The sequence below is a fragment of the Aethalodelphis obliquidens genome, unplaced genomic scaffold (assembly GCF_003676395.1).
Source record: "Aethalodelphis obliquidens isolate GAN/ISIS:26980383/991018 unplaced genomic scaffold, ASM367639v1 scaffold1, whole genome shotgun sequence".
Taxonomy (NCBI): Eukaryota; Metazoa; Chordata; class Mammalia; order Artiodactyla; family Delphinidae; genus Aethalodelphis; species Aethalodelphis obliquidens.
The window spans coordinates 11,697,833-11,718,887 of record NW_020837945.1 but is presented as its reverse complement, the minus strand read 5'-3'; the positions used below and the strand labels follow the sequence as shown (position 1 = coordinate 11,718,887).

Here is a 21,055-nt window from a genome sequence, read left to right as displayed (position 1 = left end):
TTTTTTTTTTTAACATCTTTATTGGAGTATAATTGCTTTACAATGGTATGTTAGTTTCAGCTTCACAACAAAATGAATCAGTTATATATATACATATATTCCCATATCTCTTCCCGCTTGCGTCTCCCTCCCTCCCACCCTCCCTATCCCACCCCTCCAGGCGGTCACAAAGCACCGAGCTGATCTCCCTGTGCTATGCGGCTGCTTCCCACTAGCTATCTACCTTACGTTTGGTAGTGTATATATGTCCATGCCTCTTTATCGCTTTGTCACCGTTTACACTTCCCCCTCCCCATAGCCTCAAGTCCATTCTCTAGTAAGTCTGTGTCTTTATTCCTGTTTCACCCCTAGGTTTTTCATGACATTTTTTTTTTTTAAATTCCATATATATGTGTTAGCATACGGTATTTGTCTCTCTCTTTCTGACTTACTTCACTCTGTATGACAGACTCTAGGTCTATCCACCTCATTACAAATAGCTCAATTTCGTCTCTTTTTATGGCTGAGTAATATTCCATTGTATATATGTGCCCCATCTTCTTTATCCATTCATCCGATGATGGACACTTAGGTTGTTTCCATCTCTGGGCTATTGTAAATAGAGCTGCAATGAACATTTTGGTACATGACTCTTTTTGAATTATGGTTTTCTCAGGGTATATGCCCAGTAGTGGGATTGCTGGGTCATATGGTAGTTCTATTTGTAGCTTTTTAAGGAACCTCCATACTGTTCTCCACAGTGGCTGTATCAATTTACATTCCCACCAACAGTGTAAGAGGGTTCCCTTTTCTCCGCACCCTCTCCAGCATTTATTGTTTGTAGATATTTTGATGATGGCCATTCTGACTGGTGTGAGATGATATCTCATTGTAGTTTTGATTTGCATTTCTCTAATGATTAGTGATGTTGAGCATTCTCTCATGTGTTTGTTGGCACTCTGTATATCTTCTTTGGAGAAATGTCTATTTAGGTCTTCTGCCCATTTTTGGATTGGGTTGTTTGTTTTTTTGTTATTAAGCTGCATGAGCTGCTTATAAATTTTGGAGATCAATCCTTTGTCAGTTGCTTCATTTGCAAATATTTTCTCCCATTCTGAGGGTTGTCTTTTGGTCTTCTTTATGGTTTCCTTTGCTGCACAAAAGCTTTTAAGTTTCATTAGGTCCCATTTGTTTACTCTTGTTTTTATTTCCATTACTCTAGGAGGTGGGTCAGAAAGAATCTTGCTGTGATTTATGTCATAGAGTGTTCTGCCTATGTTTTCCTCTAAGAGTTTGATAGTTTCTGGCCTTACATTTAGGTCTTTAATCCATTTTGAGCTTATTTTTGTGTATGGTGTTAGGGAGTGATCTAACTTCATACTTTTACAAAACTTTGAGTTTTGTTACCAAATTTGTTCTTTGCCTTAGTTCAGAATGTTGTTATGAAACAACTGTTTTAGGTATAATAGAGATTATTTCAGATTCCTTTATTTAAAATTACCCTCGTAGGGACTTCCCTGGTGGCGCAGTGGTTAAGAATCTGCCTGCCAATGCAGGGGACATGGGTTCGAGCCCTGGTCCGGGAAGATCCCACATGCCACGGAGCAACTGAGCCCGTGCACCACAACTACTGAAGCCCGCGTGCCTAGAGCCTGTGCTCCGCAACAAGAGAAGCCACCACAATGAGAAGCCCGCGCACCGCAACAAAGAGTAGCCCCCGCTCACCGCAACTAGAGAAAGCCTGCGTGCAGCAACGAAGACCCAACATAGCCACACACACAAAAAAAAATTAAATTAAAAACTAAATAAATAAAAATAAAATAAAATTACCCTTGTAATAAAGAACAGAGCCATAGGCAGTGCTCTCGTGTTCTTGTTCTTTCACACGTTCTGTCACTTCTACTAAATTCTCCAGTTCATGATGATCTGTCGGTTCTGACTTTAGTGTCCAATGCACTGTTTCAGTGTGTTCTTTCTCTCTTCTGTTCTGCTAGCTTATAAACAATTGCCTTGTAAGAACATGCCAGGTCACAAGTTCGGGGAGCCAGTTTAGCGGTTAGTGTGATGTAGCGTTATATGAACTTGAGCCAGGCTGCTTGGGTTTAAATCTATCCTCTGCTACTTATTCTCTCTGTCACAGTCTCCTTATCTGTTAAGTAAAGATAAAAAATTAGTATGATCATGTGTAATTTATCATTCAAACCAGGGTACTTGTGAGAGTGAACAGAAGCACTTGATTTTAGATAAGCTGGAACAATAAGGTTAAACCAGGACAGTCCCAGGCAGACTGGCCTGGGACACCCCAGTGATGAAGCATGTAACTCGGAAGGCTATTGTGAGTGTTGCACAATTGTGTATCAAGTGCGCATAACAGTGGTGCAGAGAACGTGGTCAACCAAAGTGTAGTTAATGTCAGCAGCAGACAGATATTTTTTTCAATATAGTGTTTCTCAGAACATTAGACATATCACTGGTGATAAATGATACACAGACACATAAATAAGCTGCTGGGATACCAGTGCCTGTAGAACATATGCTTATCTAAGACGTCAGTGTTTGTGACTTATATCTAAAATGTATTATGGGGACTTCCCTGGTGGCACAGTGGGTTAAGAATCCACCTGCCAGTGTAGGGGACACAGGTTTGAGCCCTGGTCTGGAAGATCCCACATGCCACAGAGCAACTAAGCCCGTGGGCCACACGACTGAGCCTGCTCTCTAGAGCCCACGAGCCACAACTACTGAGCCCCCGTGCCACAACTACTGAAGCCCGCGCGCACCTAGAGCCCGTGCTCTGCAACAAGAGAAGCCACCGCAGTGGGAAGCCCGCGCACCACAATGAAGAGTAGCCCCCGCTCGCCACAACTAGAGAAAGCCCACGCGCAGCAACGAAGACCCAACACAGCCAAAAATAAAAATAAATTAATTAACTAAATAAATGAATTTATTTATTTATTTAAAATAAATAAAGTGTATTATGACGTATGTAGTGTGCAGTCTTCATTCAACAAACATTGAATGCCTTTTATGCCAAACACTCTTCTGGGTACTTGGAATACGTTAGTGAATAGGCGAGACAAAGATGGCATGAAGTTTTATTATGGAACTGGTTTTATGAAATGAATTTTCTATTGGTTACACATTTATTTTCAAGTTACATTTCTGTTGTGATCTAAACACTGTATATGATAAAGTTTGGTTTTTTTTTTAAGAAAATATAAAAGTAGCTACTACTGTAGTAGCTCCCTTACCTGCAAAAGCAGTTGTAATGGAGTGGGCAGCTGCATCTCCTGGAGCAGGAAAGACAGATGTAAAGAGTGAGCGTGGGTTAAAACCATATCACGGCTTAGTTTTAAATTTTTTATAAGGTTTTCTGTTGAGTATAATAAAGGTTCTCCATATAAATGGACCAGAAATGCTTTACTGACCTTTTGCCTGGAGCTCATTTTATTTGACCCTCCATGCACCTGATTTAAAGAGATCTGTGTACCGTACCCACTTCCCAGACTTCCTTAATCTCCTAATTTCTCTGGAATTATATTTTCTAATAAATGACATTTGAGGGGAAAAACAATCTGAATTTTTGGTTTAGATTTTTAAAGTCTGGATTTTAAAAAAATAGATTCTGTTGTGGAGGAGTTTCTCAGGAAGATTTGCATTTAAATCAAGGTATTATCAATGCCAACTCTAATCTCAAATAGGTAAATCTCAGATAGGTAAAGAAGGGGAAACTCACCAGGAATGAAGTGTATATGGTAGTGTATATTATTGGTAACTTTTTTTCTTTTGGCTGTGTTGGGTCTTTGTTGTTCCACGCGGGCTTTCTCCAGTTGCAGTGAGCGTGGGCTATTCTTCATTGCGGTGCGCGGGCTTCTCATTGCGGTGGCTTCTCTTGTCGCGGAGCACAGGCTCTAGGTGCGCGGGCTTCAGTAGTTGCAGCACGCAGGCTCAGCAGTTGTGGCTCGCGGGATTAGTTGCTCCACAGCATGTGGGATCTTCCCAGACCAGGGATAGAACCCTTGTCCCTTGCATGGGCAGGCGGATTCCTAACCACCAGGAACCACCTAACCACCTGATTCCTAACCACCAGGATTCCTAACCACTGTGCCACCAGGGAAGTCCCAGTAACATTTTAAAGATGTTTCTTTTTTGAAAAATAAGGTAGACTTGAATCGGAGTCAGCACAAACATTATTTAGATATCATCCCTAATTTCTATTAGCTTTTAATAAAGAGCATCCTTAGCTTTTTATTAAAGATGCTTTAGGGACTTCCCTGGTGCTCCAGTAGTTAAGACTACGTGCTCCCAGTGCAGGGGGCCTGGGTCCGATCCCTGGTCAGGGAACTAGATCCCACACACATGCCGCAACTAAGAGCCCACACGCTGCAACTAAAAACAAAAGAAAGATCCCGCATGCTGCAATGAAGATCCCCAGTGCCACAACTAAGACCCGGTGCAGCCAAATAAATAAATATTTTTAAAAATAAATTAATTTTAAAAAAAATAAACATGCTTTAGCATCTTTAAAATGAGGTCTACAATATTACCCAAAAAAACAAAAATCAGCTAGTGCTAGAACTATGAATTAGGCTTGACAAAAATGCCTTCTCAGAGGATAGTTTCTCTCTTTGGTTTAAGGCAGACAGGGCTTACCACAGGCAAAAATTTTGAAATCTAATGTTTGTTTTCTGTCCCTCACCTTCACTTCAGCCTCCTGTCCCCTTTGTAGCAACATGTCCTTTCTGTTTAAGGCACTCTGTGCCAACTTAGTTTCTTCACATGCTTAAAAAAAATCTAATATCACCCAAACTTTTTAATGGACTAAATCCACATTGAGAAGTTTGTTAGTTTATGTTAACATTTTAAGTTCTTTGTTTCTAGTCATGTAACAAAGGAATTATAGAGATCAGTATGCAGAAGGGATGGTTTGGTTTTGAGAAGAGCAGAGGAAATTCTCAAACCATACTGATCCTGAGGTCTTCCTTAGGGTTAGTAAGTCTCTTCATAGGAAGAGGTCAGAAGGGAATCATCAAATCCACTTCCCAATTTTTCAGTAAGGAAGAGAGGATCCAGAATACAAAGTAGTTGGCCAAAAGTCACACAACTGTCTTTAACAAAGCCAACAGTAAGTGCACTTTTATCTTACGGGTTCTTTCTTTCTCTGCTTCTTTGAAATCCTAATGCATTAGGATTTTTTACATTAAAAAGTTAACTATATGTCAGAATTATTCCATTGTATAAATAATAACTTGGTATATAGGTATTGAAAAAGAGTAGAACGTTACACACAAAAATATTGTCAGGACATTAACTCAAGTAGAAGAAATAACTACTTACACTTTATAATGTTAATGTAAATAGAAAACATGTTTGTCACTCTTGTATTTATAATGTTCATTCATTCATTTGCTTTTTTATTTTGAAGACCAGGGATGGATAATTGGAAGAAATTGCCTGGGTGTCAGCATATTACTAGTACCGAATGCAACTTTTCTTCAGTCAAGCTTAAAAATGTTTATGAAAAAATTGAATTGCGCATAAGAGCAGAAAAAGGAAACAACACTTCTCAGTGGCATGAGGTTAAGCCATTTATACCCTTTCAGGAAGGTAAGAAGTTGCCAGCTGAATTACACTGTATTCTTTATTAAATATTACCAGAACAGCCTCTTTCATTTACATGATATAAAGTCTCCCATCTTTAAAAACAAACAAACAAACAAGGATTCCCTTAAACCGGTATCTCCTTCCTGCTATGGCATCATTTTCCTGCTTTCCCTATGGTGCAGGGGACCTCAAACCACCCCTTCCACCCCGGGCTGCGCAGCAGGAGGTGAGTGTCGTGCGTGTCGGGCGAGCGAGCGAAGCTTCATCTGCCGCTCCCCACCACTCTTCACCACTCCCCACTGCTCCTCACCACTCCCCACCACTCTTCATCTCTCCCCACCGCTCCCCACCGCTCCTCACCGCTCCCCACTGCCCCCCACCACTCTTCACCGCTCCCCACCACTCCTCACCGCTCTTCATCTCTCCCCACCGCTTGCATTACCGCCTGAACCATCTCCTCCCATCACTGCCGCCCCCACCAATCCGTGGAAATATTGTCTTCCACAAAACTGGTCCCTGGTGCCAAAAAGGTTGGGGACCGCTGCTATAGTGGTTGTTCTCAAAGTGTGGTCTCCAAGACCCTTTCAGGCGGTCTATAAAGTCCAAACTATTTTCTTAGTAATTCTAAGACTTACTTGTCTTTTTCATTTTGATTCTCTCGTGAGTGTACTCTGGAGTTTTCTAGAGGCTGTTTGATGTGAAATGGTGACTGACTGAATGCAGAAGTAGGTGTGAGACACAGCTGCCTTCTTTATTAAGCCAGACATTAAAGAGATTTGAACAGAATGTGAAATAGCACCACTTTCCTCACTAAGCTTTTTGGCTTATTTGTTTTGGGAAATATAGTCATTTTTTATCACATAGTGGGTTTTATCATTACTATTTTTTAATGAATTGGTAGATATTTTAAATTTTTATCAGTTTTAATGTTTAATATGCTAAATATTCAATGACATAGCCCATGTAAACAAAAGCTCTTTAGGACCCTCAGTTTCTCTAAGAGTGTAAAGGGGTCCCAAGACCAAACAGTTTGAGAACCATTGCCCTGTACCAAAACTCACACGAGAATGATCTGTACCCCCTCTCTGTACACTTTTCCTCCTACACCCTCTCCAGCCCTCTCCATCTGAGCTTTGTTCCCCATCACTACCCTGAAACTACTCTTGCCGAGGTTCCCGTGACCTCCACAGTGCCTAGTGGGTTCCCTGTCCTCTTCTGGCCCAGTTCCCCTGTGGCATTGGCGTGATCATCACTCTCTTCTTCCTGAAACCCTTCCATCTCTGATCTCTAGGGCGCTGCCCTTTCCTGCCTCTCCTGCTGCTCTTTGGTTGCTCCTTTGTCAGTTTCTTCTCATCCCCCAGACCTTTAAATGTTGGACAGCTGCAGGGCTTGGTCGTTGAATCTCTTCTCCTACGCCCCCTCCACCAGGAATCGTATGGCTTTCAACATCATCTGTGCTCTTGACTCCCCAAATTACATCACTCCAGCCGCATTCCTTCCCCTTACCTTAGACTCTCATCACCAGCTCTCTATTAAGCATCTCTACTTAGAGGTCTACAAGTCGTCTCAAATTTAAAATGTCAAACAGAGCTCTTGATCTTCCCCCTCCAGACCTGCTCTTCTTGCAGTGTTTTTCATCTCGGTTAATGACGTCACCTGTTTATTTGCTCAGGCCAAGAGCCCTGGCATCACCTTTGACATCTCTTTCTCTCATGCAACATCCAGTCCATCAGCAAGTGCTGAGTGATCAACCTTCAGAGTATATCCTGCATCGGATCCCTTCTCACTTCCACCCCTGCTACCAGCCTTCGCCAGGCCACTTCCATTTGTCACTCGAACTGCTTCAGTAGCTTCCCTGCTTCCTCACACATCAACCAGGGTGATCTTTCCCGGATGTGAATCAGGGCTCAGCAGTCCTCCAGAGACTACAGACTCAGACTACAGAGTTCTGCCCGTTACCTGGCTTCTAGCTGCCTCTCTGATCTCATTTTCTACCACTCAGCCATTCGAGCGCCCCCTACTGTCTCTTGAAAATGGTGAGCACGTTCCCATCTCAGGGGCTCTGCCCTTGGTGCCCCCTCAGCTGGGGATGCTTCTCCCCTCGAGACGTGCACGACTGACTCCCTCACCTTGTTCAGGTTTCAGCTCAGACGTCTCGGGGAGCCTTCTCCTCACTAACTTACCTGAAACAGCTCTTGCTGACATTCTCTGTCCCTTTACGTTACTTCATTTTTTCTTAGAGCACACGTGACCTGATAACACGTGACCTGATAACACGTGACCTGATAACAGTACATGCACTTGTGTATTTGGGATTTTGGGCCGCATCCCTCACTGAAGTGTGAGCTCCGTGAGGGATTTTCTCCGTTTTAGAGGCCAGGCACATATTAAGTGCTTAGAATTGTTTGTTGTATGAATGTTTGGGGTTGTATTCGTGAACTTACGTAATAAATGTTTTTATTTTTACAGCTCAGATTGGTCCTCTAGATGTACATTTAGAAGCTGAAGATAAGGCAATAATAATAAACGTCTCTCCTCCTGGGACAAAAGACAGTATCATGTGGGCTATGGACCATTCCAGCTTTATATATAGCTTAGTTATCTGGAAAAACTCTTCACGTCTAGAGGTAAGCATTATCTTTATCTTTGTTTGATGTGAGAGAAGAATGACATGAATTCATTCTAAAACTTGACTTTTTACTTTTTTAAAGAACAGACTTCTTTTTCTTTTTAATTATAGGAAAGGACTGAAACTGTTTATTCCAGAGATAAAATCTATAACCTCTCACCAGAGACTACTTATTGTTTAAAAGTTAAAGCAGAACTACGTGCACCAAGAAGAGTTGGTTTCTATAGTCCAGTGTATTGTATAAACACCACAGGTAAGCAGGAAGTCTTGCTTCAGATTCAATAACCATGTATATAAATTGGCAACCTGTCAATCTGGGCATTTTTCCAATAGTTGCTAAAGCTTATGTGATGGTTTAATAGACATTAAAGCAAAGGCATTCTAACAGCATTTACGTAAGCAACAAATGTTATTTGGGATTTTTGTCTCAAGTAAATAATAATGAAAATTTTGCATAAAATCCAAGTATTTTCTAATGAAAAAAATTGTTTTTATTCAGATTCCACAAGAAAGGGAGGTAGTTGCTAGAAGAACAGTTAGTCTTCCAAAAAGTTTACCTTTATAGATGAAATGTTAAAACATGAAAGCATCCTGATACATTTAATCAGTGACATCTTGCCAGCGATTAAGGTTTAAGGGCAGGAGCTTGGATTTATTATTTTAATTATAAGTTTAATATGCTTTGTTTTTAAAATCAAACAGTATAGAAGGGTTTAAAGGTTTCCTCTCCTGCCTCCTGACCCCCAATTCCATTTACCAGAGATAAGTATCACCAGCAGTCTGTGTACAACCTTTCATACTTTTTTCAGGGTTTATGTAAGTATACACTTGGACTTACAGTTTTGGGGTTTTTGTCTTTTAAATTAAAAACTAAGGTCCTGCCAGATATATTTTAAACTTGCTTGTTTAACCCAATATATTGAGGCTCTCTTCTTATGTCGGCACATATAGATCTATCACATTCTTTTAAATGGCTGCGTAGTATTCCCCTGTGTGAATACACACCATAACTTATTTCGCTGTTACGTCATTATGATAAGACGCAAGCCTTTTATCTTCTCGCTCATGCTGTTAGGAGTTCTAGCCATCTACCATCTCACTGGAGAAAATGTGTATGTGTTTTGTGCTCTTTGTCTTCTAGAGAAACACAAAGTGCCTTCACCAGAAAATATACGAATCGATGCTGAAAATCAGGTCTATGTCCTTCAATGGGATTACGCACGTGAAAACACGACTTTTCGAGCTCAGTGGTCCCAGTAAGTTCTATTCCATAAATGTCCTTTTGCAGTTCATTTTGCCCATTTTGTTAGGTTTCTTTTCACTCGGCTTCAGCCACCTGCTGCTCCGTGCACACGTGTGGCCTGAGGGAAAGGTGGTTGTGATATACTGGAACTGGAGTGTTTAATTCTAGTCCCAGGATGTCATTGAGCTAATCACTTAACTTCTTTGGGCCTCAGCTTCTTCACTTGTTGTAAAATGGGTGTATTCTAATAATATCTAGTGTTCTTACCGGCTCTCTTTTTTTTTTTTTTTTTTTTTTTTTTTTGAAGGTGTGATTCTAGTTGCATGTGCTATTTCCTCAATCTGGAATACTTGACACATGGCCGTGATCTTTTCTTCAGAACCCAGTTCTTCCATGAGTCCTTGAAATGATCTGAGTCCAGTCACTCTGTCGTGTTCAATTCAAGTTAGCCTTCCCATTGTCTTGATTATTTTAGTGGCTTTGGCAGAGTTTTTAGTGATTGCTTTGGTGGGAAATTAAGAAAGTTGGAGAGAGCTGGGCTCTACGTGATTGAGTAGAGACCAGTCAAATATGAGTGAAGCTTAGCACCACGTGAGTGGAAGAGGACTGCATAAGTTTATACTAGTTGGAAAACTGTAGGGGATAAGTAGAGAGGGAGGAGAGAAGAGGGTAATCAAGTGGAAGGTGAAGTGGACTATGGGAAAGAAAGAGATACTGAGGACTGAGGAATAGAGGGGCCAAAGGAAAGTATAGGTAGAGCAGGAAGGGAGGAGTGAGAGGCAAGAGACTAGAAAGACGCAGAAAAAACGAGGGAAAAGGGAAGTCAGTACTGCTGCGATTGATTGCTTTCGACCCTTTGGTGTTAGTTTCGAAGCAGTAACAGTTTGCATAATAAACGCATTCATGTCATACACGCCCTTACGGATACACACACACACAGACACACACACACACTCACTGATCAGGAAACTGTACAGGAGGAGTCTTTTATGTATTCTTCACTTTCAAAAGCATGTTAACCAGTAGGGCCACAGACTAGACAGGGATGGGGGTTTCTGATGGCTGGTCTCTACGTTTCTTCTGGGTCCTTAGCACGCTGTACAAAGCACTGAAGGAATCGTAAACGTACAGCAGAATAAAACACACGGCGCTAGAAATCCGAAGCAGTTATCTGCCTTTGCATAGCAAAATGTGATTTAGGACTGAGGAGTGGAGTACAGACTATAAGGGTTACAGAGTCAGAAGCGTAAAGGTGGATGGGGCTGGAGAGACCGAAGAAGCCCTCTGGAAGGAGATGCAGTGTGAACCAGGCCTTGATTGCTAAGTCACATGTTTTTAAATGACAAGAGAGGGCATCCCAAGCAGGGGCTACACACAGGGGGAAGCTCAGGATATGAAGAGACAAAATTAGGTTGGGGTAACGAGGAGGTGTTCATTTTGCATTGCTCTGTAACGAGCTACCACAAACTTAGCAGCTTAAAACTCACTGTTGGGCTTCCCTGGTGGCGCAGTGGTTGAGAGTCCGCCTGCCGATGCAGGGGACACGGGTTCGTGCCCCGGTCCGGGAAGATCCCACATGCCGCGGAGCGGCTGGGCCCGTGAGCCATGACCGCTGAGCCTGTGCGTCTGGAGTCTGTGCTCTGCAGTGGGAGAGGCCACGACAGTGAGAGGCCGCGTACCGCAAAAAAAAAAAAAAAAAAAAAAAAAACCACACTGTTTATTATCTGTCCGTGACTTTGGGTCAGGAGTCCAGGTGTGGCTTAGCTGGGTTCTCTGCTCAGGGTCTTGCAAGGCTGCAGTTCAGGTGTCAGCTGGGGTGCTGTCTCGTACAAGCTGTCTCGTGCTGTCTCCTTAGCTCATGTGGTGGTTGGCAGAATCCATTTCTCGCAGCTGCAGAACTCATGGTGACCTGCTTCTTGGAGGCCATCAAGAGAGAGAATCTCTGTCCTCTAGAACCTCTAGACCCTCTTTTAAAGGGCTTATCCGATCAGGTCAGGCCCACCCAGGATAGGCTCTCATTTGATAAACTCAAAGTCAACTGGTTTGGGACCTTGATTTCATTTGTAAGATCCCTTCACCTTTGCCAAATAATGTAACCTAATCAAGAGTTCATGGATCCTGCCCACACTGAGGCGGAGGGGATCATGTAGGGCTTGTGCACCAGCAGGTAGGAATTTGGGGGGCCCGTTTGGAATTTTGCCGACAAGAAGGGAGGACCTGCTTTGAGAGTAGCAGAACATTTGGGCCTGGGAGAGCAATGAGAGAGAACATTGAATTAATAGGATGGCGTAAGCTTAGACTTAGCCTCTGACTGCCCTGTAGGCATTTGAGTGCCATTGGGAATTTTGTGTTGAGGAACGGGTAACGTGAGGCCTGTGTTTGAGGAGGGTGAAGGTGGCCACATTGTGTGTGGTGCAGCGGGACTAAGGAGACAGGACAGACAAGGGGGCAAGTCAGGAGGCTGTTACAGTTCCAGGCTTGAACTGAGATGCTTGGAGCTGTTGGTTTCTGAGCAGCTTACTTAACCTCTCCAGGCCCAGTCTTGCTCTGTGCAGACTTGCTCTTAGGACACTGGTGTGTATCTCTGATACAGCACTTACCCACAGGTGTGCTGGTACGTTTAGCAGCTGGCTTTCCAGAAGGGAAAAGCCTTATCTGTAGCATTTGCCAGTTTTTACAATATAACTACTCCTATTATGGCCCTTGTCAAGCTCCCAACAGGTCACTGAACATGCATTTGGGAAGATGCACAGTAAGCCCTCCGTCATACAGCGTTTCTGCCGCATAGACACGATAGACGTAACTAGCCTTGAGCATAGATAATAAAATGTAGGAAAATAATTAGGACAAGATGAGTATTTATTACTTTTGTTTTTAATATAATTTATTTATTTGTAAGTTTATGTAACTTAACTTTTAAAAATGGCTGTATTTAACAACTAGCTGGCAGCATTCCTGAAAATTTAGCAGTTGTTTCTGTGCACCGGTACGAGCCAACCCTAGCACACCACTACCTTATCACACTCTGGAGCAAGATCTTTGGTTTTCTTTTGTGAACATGTCTCTTCCACCATCCTGTGAGTTTCCCGAGGGTGAGGACCGTTTATCTCTGTAACCTTAGCCCCTAACGGAGTGTCTATTGTATTATAGGTATTCAGTAAATGTTTACTAAATTAATGTGTTTGGAATAAAAAACATTTTTTTGTCTTAAAAGTGAGTTTTTAAAAAGGATTCCTGGGAGTCATTCAGACAAATGGAAACAAATACCAAACTGTGAAGATGTCAAAACTACCCGCTGTGTGATTCCTCAAAATGCTTTCCCAGAAGGAATTCACCGTATCCGTGTACAAGCATCTAATGGAAATAACACATCTTTTTGGTCTGAAGAGAAAATATTTAATACTGAGATGAAAAGTAAGCCGATAGTTTTTACTTTACATTGTAATTCTCCAATTTGGTACGAACTCTTAACATTGTTTTTTGAGTCTAATTTGAACTTTGTGTCTTTACACATTTTTTCTAGCTGTCATATTTCCTCCAGTCATTAGCATGAAATCCGTTAATGATGACTCACTGCACGTCTCTATCGGTGCTCCAGAAGAGTCTGAAAACATGTCTGTGAACCAGCCTCACCCACTAATTTATGAAGTTATTTTTTGGGAAAACACTTCAAACGCTGAGGTAAAAAGGCTATGTAGTATAGGTTTATAATTTAGAGTTATAACTGTGGTTTGGTTAAACAAAGCTTGAAGTTAAAATTCTAGGGAAATTTTTAAACTTTAAGACTATGTGATTAACTCAGATATTTACAATAGGAAGCAATGAGCATTTCCCATGTTTTACACAGTAAGAGTTACGATCACCTGCATCTGGGCCCCAGTTAATTGTTGTTGTTGTTATTGTCTCTTTGGCCACACCACGTGGCATGCAGGATCTTAGTTCCCCGACCGGGGATGGAACCCGTGCCCCCCGCAGTGGAAGCACGGAGTCCTAACCACTAGACTGCCAGGGAAGTCCCCCCACCACCCCGCAAGTTAGTTTTTAAAATTCAGATCCTGAGCTTATTCCCTCTCAGTCAGAATCTCTGGGGGTAGAACTCAGGAATTTGTATTTTTAACAGGATTCTCAGGTGTTCGTGAACCAGGGTTTCTCAACACTCTTGACATTTGGGTTGGCTGATTCTTTGTTGCGGGAGCTTCCTTGTGCATTATAGGATGGCTAGCAATACCATTGGCCACTACCCACTAGATGCCCGTAGCGCTCCGTCCCAGTTCTGACAACCCAAAATGCCTCCAGATATTGCCACATATCCCCTGGGGGTGGGGCACCTCCAAGAGGGCAAAAATTGGTTTTTAGGGCGCAAAAGAATCTTAGCTGTTACAGTGGTTCGTGACCCTCCAGGAGGAAAACCTGCCTCGAGTGTTCAACTTCGCCTAGCAAAATCTTATTCAACTTTGTAAAGGGGGAGGGATTAGGAAAAAATAGTCTAAAAAGGCTCCTTAGGGGAGTAGTCATGACAAAAGGGTTGAGAAACACTTGTTTAAACCCTAAAATTCAAAAACCACTGACAAAGCTAATATACATCAGATAATCCACATTATTCCTAGATCACTTTTCCCTGTGGAATTGCAATCAAGGAATCAACCTTTAAAAATCTTGTGCACATAAGTCGGTAAACTCTGTAACTTCATTTTCTGTTGAAAATCTAAGAAAATTCCAGCAACTTGGCTAGTTTCATTTTAACTATCTGAACACTCTGTAACCATAGCAGAATTTAGCCCTATTGAGCACTATGGTTAGTTCTCAGTCATCCCTAGATCAGAAAGATCTAAATTTGTGTCTCAAGCCCCCAAATTGTGTAACCTTAGGCAAGGTGGTTAACTGCTAAAACTTTGTTTCCTCTCCTCTAAAGTGGTGGTGGTCATAGTAACTTATTTTTTTTTTTAATTGGGGTATAGTTGTTTTACACTGTTGTGTTAGTTTCCACTGTACAGCGAAGTGGAGTTCCCTGTGCTATCCAGCAGGTTCTCTCATTAGTTATCCGTTTTATACATATTACATTGTAACTTAATTTTTTTTGAAAGGATGTTTATAAGGTTTAAAATGAGGTAAAATATATGCAAATACATACCACATTGCTTGACAAATAGTAGATTCAATAACTTTTTTTTTTCCTTTGGCCATCCTATGCTGGGTAACTCATCAGTAATTACAATTGTAATAACAACTCAAATTTATTGAATACTCATTATGTGTAAGGTACTGGGCTAAGTATTTTACATGAATCGTCTCAATCATTCTTCAACCCTGCCAGACAGTTTGATTAAATTACTATTCAGCAAATACTTGGGATGGAATATTCATTACTGCCTCATTGATACTAGGCTGTAACCAGTGGAATGGGAGTGGATGTGGTATGAGCAGAGGCCTTAAGTGCGCATGCGTGCTTCTCCCATTTGTCAAGAGGAAAGCAAGCTCCAGGTGGTCTCTGGCCCCGGGGCGGATGGGAGACTGTGGAGCAGACCTAAACCTGATCCACGGCCTCAGTGAGCGTTCCCCCAGCACTTTGGGACACTCACGAGTGAGAAAAACATCTTTTGAGCCACAGGCTGTTTTGTTACACAGCATTGCACAACATTATTTTGTTGGCCTTGTAATGTTTTGTTATACATTATTGTGGCAATAGCCGACTAATACAAATAGGAGTCATAATTGTCCTCACTTTACAGATCTGGGAGTAGGGCCCAGGGAACTTAAACAACTTGCCTAAGGCCACGTAGCTGTGAGTGATATCTTGCTACAGGCAGTTTGAGGCCAGAACCTCTGCACTTAATTGTTCTGCCACTAAACAGAGATAACGTGATGGTGATTAAACCAAATCAGCATGTACTTATAAAATAAATTAGAGTCGTCTCAGGAACATATTTTTTTTTTTTGGCAGCAGCCATGTTTAACTTTTGAGTTTGGTTATAATGTGTTGTCCAAAACAAATTTATATTTCTCAAACATATACCAACTAAGTGTTTGGGAGAGGCCAGTCTTAGCTTGACTATTTAAGGAATTCAGAAAATAGATATTCCCTGTGTGAGTTCTTGGGGTTCTAAATTTTATCAACAATTTACTTATTTTTTATAGAGGAAAGTTGTAGAGAAAAGAACGGATGTTACCTTTCCTAACTTGAAACCGCTGACTGTATACTGTGTGAAAGCCAGAGCATTCACTGAGAATGGCAGGTGGAATAAAAGCAGTGTTTTTAGCACTACTGTGTGTGAGAAAACAAAACCAGGTCAGAACCTTTGATTGCATCTTTTCTTTTTTAATGTAACAAGACTTAATAAAAATAACCAATTCATTGAAAGTTGTAAAATATTTCCTTTTTACCACAAAAATATAGAGAATATTTTCTTCATGAACTGTGTGGGTACTTCACGCCAAGCCTTCCAGTTTTAGAAAATATTTTTAATACTCAGCTTAGTTCAGTGGTTTTTGTATGCTTTCTATTTCATGCATCTCTGCATAATTAATTTCCTTTTATGATTACTCTTAGAATTTAATGAGACTATTTTAATTTTTTATATAATCCTTAATATAATTATTATGTGGCAATCCCTTAATTAGTTCAGTTGTGAATTTTTTTATGTTATTGTTGGTATTATTTAATAGAATGTATATTTCCTTTCACGTGGCTGTATTTGCTTCACACAAACTGTCAGCAGTCTTAATGTATTTGTGTGTCAAAACCTGTATAGATGCTAAACACCATTTATTTGTTTTTAGGAAATACTTCCAAAATCTGGCTTATAGCTGGAATTTGCACTGTGCTATTTTCTATCATCGTTATCATTTATGTTGTGAAAGTCCTCTTGAGGTGTATCAATTACGTGTTCTTTCCATCAAGTAAACCTCCTTCCACTGTAGATGAGGTATGTTACTTTTCTTTTCAACAGTTAACTGGATTTTTCTTAAAATGAATGGGAAATATATTTGATTTCAACAGAATGTAAATGTTTTCTTGATATTCAGAAAATAATACAGACTGATTTGGGGTTTTTTTCTTCAGAGTTTCAGGAAATTAACTTTAGAAAGGGTCATTTAATAGAATATAACGTGGAATAGTAAGGTGTGTCCTTAATCTCCTATTTTTTGGCAGCTTGGTTACTGGGGCACTTGTTTTACCGTTGAAAGTCTATATTCACAAAAAGATTAAAACATTCTCATCAGTGCAAACACTGTATTCTGTGGATAAAATCACAGAAAACGAAGGAGCAAAACATGAGTTTCCTTTCACAGCACCTCGGTGTTTTGGTTGGCAGAGTTAGTGAAGGCACTGAGTGAGGACACCACCCTGGGGGTGGTGTGTTCACTGGGGCAGCTTCCACGCTGCCTGCCCTGTTTCAGGTTCCCCAGGCTTTGGAGCCAGAGACCTGAAGGTGAATCGTTGATGGGCTGTAGTGTATTTGCACTTACTGGCTCTGTGAACTTGAGCAGCTCTCTTAAGGGTGCTTGAGCAAGTGCCCGTAGACTGTAAAACAGAGCCAGTAGTACCACCCTGCAGAATTGGGAGGACCGAAGGAGATAAACCAGAAGGGCCTAACACTGTACAAACGTTCCATAAATATGAACCGTTTTACTCTTTTATGCCTGAGTTTTTAAATATCATTTCTATATACTCTTCTATTCAGAGCTGTTATTTAAAGAACTTAAAACTATCAAGTTACAATAGCTCTTTATTCTTAGTGGGACAGGGAAAAGTTAATTTCTCCCTGTGCTCTCTCTGGGTATTTGTGGATTAGATACCAAAATTTTTATTATGTCAAAATAAAATGTCCCAAATCCCAGTGTTCTCCCTTTCCTTCCTCGCCCACACTCTTCCACTCCCCACCCCTTGATAGAACAGTGGACCTTTCTTAGGAACTCTTCATATAATTCCCAAACACAATACCAACATGTACGTGACCTCACTAGCGATGGTCTTATTCTAAACGTTATAGTGCAATCGATATGCTCTTAGCTTGCTTTTTAATATGCATGTCAAAATATAGGGTTTCTAGAAAACTGAAGAAACCACAGCTTATTAGAACTAGAAAACTAATTTTTGTGATTTTAAATAATCTGTTTCTGTTCTTTCCCTTTTGAATTAGTATTTCTCTGAACGGCCAGTAAGGAATCTACTCCTTTCCACTTCTGAGGAACAAACGGAAAGATGTTCTATAATTGAAAATGCAAACACTCTTACTGTAATAGAAGAGACTAATCCAATTGAAGATCACAAAAAGTACAATTCCCAAACTAGTCAAGATTCAGGAAACTATTCTAATGAAGACGAAAACAGTGAAAGTAAAATAAGTGAAGAACTTCTGGAACAGGAAACTGTGTGACCAGGAATGAACTCGAAAATACTAGGGAGTCTTGCGGGAGTTGCAGTGGGAGCCTGGGCTCCTCACTCCTCTCAGTAACTAGCAAGAGAATATTTGCTTGTGGGGGAAGAAAGATCATCTTCAGATCGTAGGTCCTAAAAATACAGGCAAGCACTTAAGTATTTGAAAGGAATTTGGAGAAGAGTTTTCTACATTCTTTTCCACGTGTAAGATCTTGAAAGACCTGTCATGGGACCGCCCTGGATGTGAGAAGTTAAATCCAGAAGATGCCCTCTGTCTTCCTAATGATTCCCTAAGCTCCACCGCGCCGACGTGTGGTAAGGGCGGCGCTTGTGTTCCCATCGGCTGATCCTGTCGCCGTGCTGCCACTGCTGCTGCATATACCATCTGTCCCTTCTCCTTCCCAGTATTACAGTCCATTATTTTTCAGGACACATTTAGAACATATGGTCTTTTCTTTGGACACGAAAGTAGGCCCTTTGGAAATGTCTTTAGAAAAGCCTGAATACCACCATCACTTGGTTTTCTGAAAAGGTAGCTTACTCTGGAAAACAGCTGCAGATGCCAGAAACATGGTATGGTCCTTACAGATTCTCCAGGGGAATTCTATCCGTTTTACCAATTACATTGGCTTCTACATCACAGTTACCTATCCCTTCTACGGTTTAGGATTAAAACCAGATAATCTTTTGCTATATGTCCATGAAGCCTTCCTGATTCAGAACATTGGAACAATAGCTTCTGATTACAGTGCATAATCACTAAAATGACAGAGAAATGGGAAACTATCTGAGTAGATAGCTTACTATTATCTTTTAAGATATGGGAGTATGTGACATTAGTCACAGCGGATGTAAGAAGTCTTGGGACCAGAAAGTGGTACTGAGAGAAGAGACAGAGTAAGAAGTAGAGTCATTCAGTAGGAAAGAAGCAGGTGACTTTAGCGAAAAACAAGAATAATGTGTGTAATCAACTGTTGATGACTAACTTCCTGAGGGCGGTTTGTTTTTGTGGCGTATCTGTATCGTTTCTAACGCCAGGCCAGCTTTTCTACGCCGTCCGGAAGTATTCAGGTACCCCTTCTGCTCAGCCTACATGCACTCAAGAAAATGCAAATTATATGTTACCAAGGTGTGGGAGGAAATGTACCTGGGAAGAAAACCTAATTCTTAAAATATGTAATGCCTTTCAAAGGCATCTATAGCTTATTTTTAAATGATTCGCTATTTGGGATTATTCATGGAGATCCTGCAGAGGAGGGAAGTGTAGGAATTCTGGCGGCCTCTGAGGCCGGGTTCTCAGCTTCAGTCGTTGCAGAAGGACCAGTGAAAGGGAAGGGAGATGGAGCTACCCAGAGCATCACGACAGGCCAGTCTTATTTACACAGTGGTCCGCTGTGGTCTTCTGGGTGGAAGAAAAGGTTGAAAGCAGCTGCCCTGGGAAGGGCTGTGATGCTCAGCACGTCCTCTGCAGAGCACACCGTGTGCTTCCCTGGACCTCGGTCCGGCTCCTAGGGGAGCATACAGTATGGGCCAGGGATCCCCGCCGAGGCAGTTCTCTGCTGCAGAATCCCTACGGGGACCCACGCACACCTTTGATCCTGCTGACCGGAGGCCTTTGGTTCAAAGCAAATCTGGGTTGGCCCTTCGCTTGTGAAGGCCCTGTCAGTGGGAATTTGCCTCTGTAGCGAGGAAGTGAGGAACATGCCAGGACCCTGTCAACCCGGGCTTCCACGCTGTGTCAGTGCGACAGGCCTGGTCAGCACGCGGGCCCGGGATTTACCACAGGAAGAAGGCTGCTTCAGAATGGACATCCCAAAGGGAAGCAGCGCCTTCATGGGATGTGGAAGAGGGAAAACTCGGGCATTAGGATGAAAAGACACCACACAAGTCTCCAGGTCCCTGGATGTGGGAGTCTGTGCGTCTTTGGGGTTTAGGACCCCCTGTGGTTTTCAGCGAACAAGCATCTGAGCAGCAGCGAACAAAAAACCCTCGATTTTTGCCTTGTCTTCTGACCTAAAAATGCAATTCCATCCCCTTCTTCTTTGTGGTCCACACGTAGCTTAATCAGGATGTGCTTGTAAAGGGACAAGTATTTTTTCTGAAGCATAGTTTACTTGGAAATACCATATACTTGGGAGCACCAATAAATTGCCTCAGAACTACAATATTGATAGTTCTTGGAGAAGCTGGGTACAACCTACGCATTTATGTAAAAGATTTGCATCATTACAGCCAGAAATAATGTATTCATACGTAATGTAGATTAACATATACGTAAGTGGTGACACACGTCTGTAAACATACGTGCATACTTATACCTACACGTGCACATGCATGATGTGGGCCATACTCCAGTAGTACAGCCATAAAGACTTAGCATAGCTTCTAGTTAGAAAAGTATAAATGCTGCTCGAGAACCATGAACTAAACAGTCTGACCAGAAATTTGCAACCTATAAAAAAGTTATTTCAAAAATATAATTGAGAGTTTGTATCTTTTTCCCAAACTATGACCTTCAAAGCAGCCTCTGATGGCTCCTAAGAATTTGGAGAGTGTACAGAAACTTTGCCTACCTGCCTGCTCCTCCCCGTAACCCTTTGACTACCTGACATGTTTGTTTCGTGGTGTCTGTCTGCCCTCCAGGGGACTGGAAGCTCTGTGAGAGCAGGAATTTACTTTCACTTATTACTGTATCCCCAGCACCTACCACAGTGCGGTGCCTCACACGGAAAAAGTGCGCAGGAAATCATTGTCAAATGACTGAAATCTAAAATTTGAACCAAATGGGTGTTTCTGACACTGTGTGTCTTGCTGAGTTGTGGAAGGACACAACCATGTCTCCAATGTTTCTATGCAGTGAGCTTTGTATCTTATTTCATTTGTACTTTGTCTTAACCCCCATTGCTGTTTTTTAAACAGTTTGTTAAACAGTTTTCTGTAATAAGCACTGAGGCCAAAAGTCTTGGGTGTTATGGTGGTTCTGCTTGAACTGATTAAACATGCATCACAGGAGTGGCAACTGCTGTCTTCACAAGGTATTCACAACTGAGGGGGCTGGTCCCTGTACCCGGTGTGCGCATGCCCGGTGTTGGTATCCTGAAGGGGGCCCCACTGCCGTCACCGCCCCACGGAGCTCCTGGACAGGGAGCTCTCTTGCTTGCCCTTTGCATTTTCACAGCCTCAACTTTAGACTTGGCCGGAGCACAGCCTTGACCCAGTG

At 41.8% G+C, this 21,055-nt stretch overlaps 1 protein-coding gene across 1 annotated transcript in view; it reads left to right on the top strand.

Annotated features, from left to right (window-relative positions):
* The window catches only part of IFNAR1 (interferon alpha and beta receptor subunit 1), a 27,864-nt gene extending 7,010 nt beyond the window's left edge, over positions 1-20,854 (top strand). The window contains exons 3-11 of the mRNA XM_027101231.1: positions 5,405-5,586; positions 8,053-8,210; positions 8,324-8,465; positions 9,354-9,468; positions 12,670-12,869; positions 12,979-13,136; positions 15,591-15,741; positions 16,233-16,378; positions 17,597-20,854. Of these exons, the coding sequence (XP_026957032.1) occupies positions 5,405-5,586; positions 8,053-8,210; positions 8,324-8,465; positions 9,354-9,468; positions 12,670-12,869; positions 12,979-13,136; positions 15,591-15,741; positions 16,233-16,378; positions 17,597-17,833 (1,489 nt within the window). The 3' untranslated portion in view covers positions 17,834-20,854. The remainder of the gene's footprint in view (positions 1-5,404; positions 5,587-8,052; positions 8,211-8,323; positions 8,466-9,353; positions 9,469-12,669; positions 12,870-12,978; positions 13,137-15,590; positions 15,742-16,232; positions 16,379-17,596) is intronic.
* The last annotated feature ends 201 nt before the right edge of the window (positions 20,855-21,055 follow it).